The sequence below is a fragment of the Sorex araneus genome, chromosome 5, assembly GCF_027595985.1.
Source record: "Sorex araneus isolate mSorAra2 chromosome 5, mSorAra2.pri, whole genome shotgun sequence".
In the NCBI taxonomy this organism is placed as follows: domain Eukaryota; kingdom Metazoa; phylum Chordata; class Mammalia; order Eulipotyphla; family Soricidae; genus Sorex; species Sorex araneus.
Genome location: NC_073306.1, coordinates 41,361,666 through 41,367,665, shown reverse-complemented (window position 1 = coordinate 41,367,665; position 6,000 = coordinate 41,361,666). Strand labels below are relative to the sequence as shown.

Genomic DNA, 6,000 nt, shown 5'->3' with positions numbered 1-6,000 from the left:
TCTAGAGGGCTGTGTTGGTGCAGTATGGCCCCCCCACCAAAGACAGGGTGGGGGTGCTCGGGGAGGTAGGGAGGACGTTTCTGGGAAAGGGTGGAGGCTGGAGGCCAGGAGACCCATTGGGAAGTGGCTGCAATGGAAGAGGCCTGAATGGAGTCAGGACAGTGGGGAGGGGCGGGCAGGGAGACGCGCCCCAAATGGCGTGGCCAGGATGGAGATTATTGGGTGGGGGATATTCTGCTCCTCTTTCCTGTGGGGAAGGGACAAGACCATTCAAACCCTGTCCTGCCCTTCCCAGCCCCCAGAAGGAGTCAGAGTTGGGTGAAGGCTGCCCTCCGGGCTGCACCCTGCCTCCCTCCTTCCAGAACATGGAATGAGAAAGGCTTTAGGAGAGGCTGGTCCGGCCCCCGGTGAGGAATTCTGGGAGCAGAGCTGCAGTGGGGCGTGCTGAGAACGGGCCTCCAGGGACCTCCGTTCTCATGCCCTTCGGGGTCAGGACTAAAGTGGGTGCAGTTGTCAGCTCTGGAAGCTCTGAAGTCCAGGAGGCTCTGAGCAGGCCGGCCCTGAGGGACAGGCCTGGCTGGGAAGGCAGAGCCGCCTGAGGCCTGGGGGCTGAGCCGAGCCCCCCTCGCAGGCTCCCCCACTGTGGGCCACCTGCCCTGAAGCCCTCCTGCTCTGAAGGAAGGCTGGGCCCTTGGGAGCCCAAGAATCCTCTTGTGGATGAGCATGGGCCTCTCTGCCACCAGTGCCAGGCCACGGCCGTCACCTACCCTAGTCCCTTTCCTGACCGCAGCAGCCCTTCCTGGGCCACAGACCCTCTGTCACCGGGTCTCCAGCACTGCCCACGTGCATGCGTCCCGTGCACCCCTGGGGCCCCTGAGCACCTCCTGCTGCATCTTGCACGGCGGTCTCTGCTCTGAGGCCTGAGCGGCAGAAACTCACCCCGCCTGTGGGAGTCAGCTGAGGCGTCTCGGCCCAGCACTGAGGCCTCCTCTCCTCCCCAGCAGCACTACAGCCGGCGGGCAACTGGCCAGGGCCCTGGGCCCAGGGCCTTTGCTCCTCCTGGTGCTTTGAATGTTCATGCCTGCCACCTGCCTACCGACGTCTCCTCCTGGAAAGAGGAAGAGCCAAGCCCCAGGGCTCACCCCCCCTTGTCAAGCTGGTGGTGCCCAAGGAGCTGTTCCGTCAACCCCCGCCTCTTGAGCCCACCACCTGGTGGTTTCAGGGGAATCCCTAGCCCCTCACGCAGAGCTGGACCTCATCATGGCCAGGAGGTGCCCGATTTAACAACAGGGGTTCCACGGATCCCTTCAAGCCTTTGGACCCCCCATTTAGGGGCATGAGAAGGTGCCTAAGCTGAAGGTGGCAGGAGCCCCTGATTGTGGAGTCCCCCCTCCTTCCTCCCCCACTCCCCCAGACTGGCACTCCTCTCTCCAGGTCTACCGCACCTGGTACCCGGGGTGCACACCCTTAGAGGGCCTGTTCCTTCCTGCCAAGGCGAGAACCCGCCAGGGTCCAGGCGCCCCCACGGCATCCCAGCCCCTCACAGCCGGCCGCGCAGGCGGGCTGCAGTCCTGCCCAGCCGCGATCTCGGGCGCGCTCCCCCTGCGGGGAGAGTTCGGGGGACCCTGCAACACGCCCGAGGCGCCCAGGATAGCCCGGGGCGGGGAGGAAGAGGGCCCGCGGCGCCCCCACCCCACCCGCTCCCCCCCCCCCCCCGCCGCCAGCCCGCGGCGCCTCCCAGTCCCCGCCCCCCGGCCCGAGCGCCCGGGCCGCCGCTTCCTGCCCCCACCCGCCGCCCCGCGCTATTTAAGGCGCCCCCGCCGGCCGGCACCGTCCAGCGGGGCTCGCAGGCCGTCGCGTGTCCCACGCCACCTGGGCTGGCCAACAGGCAGGCGGTGAGTTGAGCCGGGCTGGGCTGGGCAGCGGGAGTGGGAGTGGGGCCACCTGTCAGCGACCCAGTAAGCAGGGGACTCCCGGTGCCACCAGCCGGGGTCTGGTGTAAAGGGCCCAGCCTGATGTCCCCCACAGCCTGTCTCCCCCCTCAGACTTCTTCTAAGGGTGGGGAGGTGGGTCCCAAGTGTTGTTCTGGGGGAGACATCCAGGCTCCGTGAGACCATCCCCCATCCAAGCTCCCAGCACAGAGAAAGGGCCATTTGGAACCCAGGTCCGGGCAGGAGCCTGGCTAAGAGCCTTCTCCCCCTTCCCACACCCCAGCCTTCCTTCCCTCCACGCCCCCTCCCCCAGATGTCCCCAGACCCCAAGACCCCCAACCCTGCTCCTCTCCAGACCCTTGTGTCCCCCACCCAGCTCTTCTCTGGACCCTGTGCCCCCCCAGCTCCTCTCTGGACCCTGCGCCCCCCACCCAGCTCCTCTCTGGACCCTGTGCCCCCCACCCAGCTCCTCTCCAGAGGCTAGAGGCAGCCACAGCTGAGGGTGCGCAGAGGGGCGGGTCAACCCTCCCCCAGGAGGTGCTGACAGGTGGAGCCAGTGCAGGTGCAACCTTTCCACCGCAGCCCCCACCTACCCTCCAACACAAGCTCAAGGTTAGCGAGAGGCCAGTGGGGAGAGGGGTGATGTGGCAGGGATAAACCCCCCTCCCAAGCGTATGTACACAGTCAGGAACAAGCACTTGGGGCAGAGCGAGAGGGGTTCATGCCCGCTGGGTTCTGGGAGAAGGTGCTGGAATTCTGTTTGTGGGCTCAGGCCCTCATCCTGACCGCATCTGCAGCCGTGATCCCCCTGGGACTCTGGCTGGGAACCGGGGGACACAGGCAGGGAGCCGAGCTCCACAGCGGGGGGCCTGGTTGCACCCCTGTAGAGTTCAGCAGCGCCGGGCAGAGATCTGCCTGTACTCCTGACCACTCTGCTGGGTGTGACGTCCCGGCCAGTCCCTGCCCCATCTCGAGCCTCAGTTTCCCTATCAGGAAGATGGGCAGGGGGAACTCTCTGCAAGTTTGTGGCCGGGGTGAAGTCACCCGATGACCGTGTCTCTGTCTGTCTGTCTGTCTGTCTGTCTGCAGTCGGAGGCCCGGGAGCCATGGGCGACTGGGGCTTCCTGGAGAAGCTGCTGGACCAGGTCCAGGAGCACTCGACTGTGGTGGGCAAGATCTGGCTGACGGTGCTCTTCGTCTTCCGCATCCTCATCCTGGGCCTGGCGGGCGAGTCGGTGTGGGGTGACGAGCAGTCCGACTTCGAGTGTAACACCGCGCAGCCGGGCTGCACCAACGTCTGCTACGACCAGGCCTTCCCCATCTCCCACATCCGCTACTGGGTGCTGCAGTTCCTCTTCGTCAGCACGCCCACCCTGGTCTACCTGGGCCACGTCATCTACCTGTCCCGGCGCGAGGAGCGGCTGCGGCAGAAGGAGGGGGAGCTGCGCGCGCTGCCCGCCAAGGACCCCCAGGTGGAGCGGGCGCTGGCGGCCATCGAGCGGCAGATGGCCAAGATCTCCGTGGCCGAGGATGGCCGGCTGCGGATCCGCGGGGCGCTGATGGGCACCTACGTGGCCAGCGTGCTCTGCAAGAGCTTGCTCGAGGCAGGCTTCCTGTACGGCCAGTGGCGCCTCTACGGCTGGAACATGGAGCCCGTGTTCGTGTGCCAGCGCGCGCCCTGCCCCTACCTCGTGGACTGCTTCGTGTCCCGCCCCACGGAGAAGACCATCTTCATCATCTTCATGCTGGTGGTCGGACTCATCTCCCTGGTGCTCAACCTCCTGGAGCTGGTGTACCTGACGGGCCGCTGCCTAAGCCGGGGGGTGAGGGTCCGGCAGGGTGGGGAGGCCCCCCCGGGCCCCCCGGGCCCCCCAGGCCCAACCTCAGAGCCTTACGCTGACCAGGTCTTCTTCTACCTCCCCATGGGCGAGGGGCCCTCGTCGCCCCCGTGCCCCACCTATAACGGGCTCTCCTCCACGGAGCAGAACTGGGCCAACCTGACCACGGAGGAGCGGCTCGCGGCTGCCCAGCCGCCCCTCTTCCCGGACCCGGCGTCCCAGGATGGCCGGAAATCCCCCAGTCGCCCCAGCAGCTCTGCTTCCAAGAAGCAATATGTGTAGGGGCCCTGGAGCTCATGTCGTCCCCACAAAGAGGTCCGGGGGTGTCTGGCAGTCTGGGGTGCCCTTTGTGGGTGGCACAGCAGGATGACTAGGGGTGGGGGAGCGGGGAGAGGTGCTTGCTGGCCAGACACTCCTCGTGACCTTACAGCAGGTTGTCCTGGAACATCTGGGGCCTTCCTGGTGGCCTAGGGTCACTGGTTTCCCTGCAGGTACAGGCAGAGTAGTTCTGGGGATCTGGGCGAAGGTGTGAGGGGCCCGCTGGCCTTTCCCTCCTGCTCCTGAGGGCCCAGAGCTGATCCACCCCATCCCTGGAAGAGTCCCTCAGCCGGGGCTGTCTGTGCTCATGACTAACCTGTCCTCAGAAGGGCTGGTAGAGGCTGCTGGGTCGGCCTTGCTCACACACGCAGCCGGGACTGGATCCCCCCCCCACACCCTCACCCGGGGCACCGCCCTCCCTCCCCTCCCACTGAAATAAACAGGCCTTGATCACGAGCCATGTCTCTGCTTTTGTGATGTGCCGCCAGGCAGCGTGTGGAGGAGTCACTGGCTCTGCCCAGCTTCTCTGACCCTGCCCAGTCTCCTCGAGCCATTCTGCCTCTCAAAGCGCCCTGCGTGCGAACCCTCCCCGCCGGCCGCCTTTGCAAACGTCCTGAGTGCCACCCTCTTCCCACCCCCACTCCCATGGCACCGCCCGAGACATGCCCATTGCCTCAGGCTATGTCCACAGCTGACCCCACAGTTCCCCCAAGGCCGACATGCTCCAGCACCCGCGCCCAGTTCACCTGGATCTGGTCTTGGTCGGGGAGAGAGCATGTCCCTCCTCCCTTGGCCCTGTCTGCTCGGTCCCCCACCCAGGAGCAACTCGAATGCCTTTGTGAGGTCGCCATCCCTCCCTGCTGGCATTCAGGTGATAGCGGCACACAGTGGAGGGGACGTTCGGGGTGAGTAGAGGAAGCAGATGCTGCCTCTGGGCGACAGAGCCTGCAGGGAGAACCACATGCCGTCAGACCGTCAGACCTCCCGCTTGAGGGGAAGTTCATCAGGAGCCTCAGCAGACGCGGGTACCCAGGGAGACGGCAGACCCCTGGAGGCAGAGCACTGGGGGCAAGGGGTGACTGAGGGCTGAGGTGCATTCTAGATGATGGGAGGTTTGGCTGAGGATGAGGCCACCACTGGCAAGGCCGCGTGTCTCTATGCCAGCAGCTCTGGGCAAGCTGGCACTAACTCCCTACCCAGGCGGGCCTGGGGCTACGCTCAGGGGACCAGCTCGGCTCTCCGGCCCCTTGTTTCTCCTACAGTCAAACCCCTTTGTGGCTGGTTGGAAACGAGGCCCCTCTCCCAGTCGGGTGGGTCTCCTCACGGCCAGCCCTGAACTAACTTCCCTCACTTTTGTCCATCCGCCTGGGCGCTCAGTCTAATAAGCTTCAGGCTCTGCCTCTGCAGCCCCCTCAGTGTTCTCCTGAGCCTTGTCCCAGGTCCGCAGGCCCCTTTGGCATGTCCCATCCTCTCCTCTGCCAGCCCACAGCACTCCTTCCCCCACACTGCCCAGCCCTGAAAATTTTTCAGCACTCCTGCACCCCGGGAAAGGCAGAAAGGTGAGAGCTGCCCTCCGGGGCTCCCGTTTAACTGCTGCCTCCGAGCTGCAGTGAGCCATCAGGTCTTCGTCAATCATCTCACATCTCTGCTCTCAGCTTTCTCGTCTATAAAAGAACATTGCCTGCCTCACCAGTGACAAGAAATATAGTAAGAAAACACATGTGAGTGTGCCTGACTCGAAGCGGTCATGCAGTAAAATTCCTCTCACCCTCTGCAGCAAAACTTCCTTCAGGAAGCCCTCCTGCATTTCTGCCGCTAATTTCCAATGACAATCTCTCCAACCTCTCTCGTCTCTCTCTCTCTTCTTCTCTGTGTATGTCTCTGTCTCTCTCTGTCTCTGTCTCTTTCCCTCC

At 64.7% G+C, this 6,000-nt stretch overlaps 1 protein-coding gene across 1 annotated transcript; it reads left to right on the top strand.

Moving 5' to 3' along the window:
* Window positions 1-1,843: 1,843 nt before the first annotated feature.
* On the top strand, window positions 1,844-4,529 carry GJA4 (gap junction protein alpha 4). The gene is made up of 2 exons (XM_004614266.3): window positions 1,844-1,895; window positions 3,021-4,529. Exon 2 carries the CDS (start codon window positions 3,038-3,040, stop codon window positions 4,049-4,051), a length of 1,014 nt encoding a protein of 337 aa, XP_004614323.2. The 5' UTR covers window positions 1,844-1,895; window positions 3,021-3,037; the 3' UTR covers window positions 4,052-4,529.
* The last annotated feature ends 1,471 nt before the right edge of the window (window positions 4,530-6,000 follow it).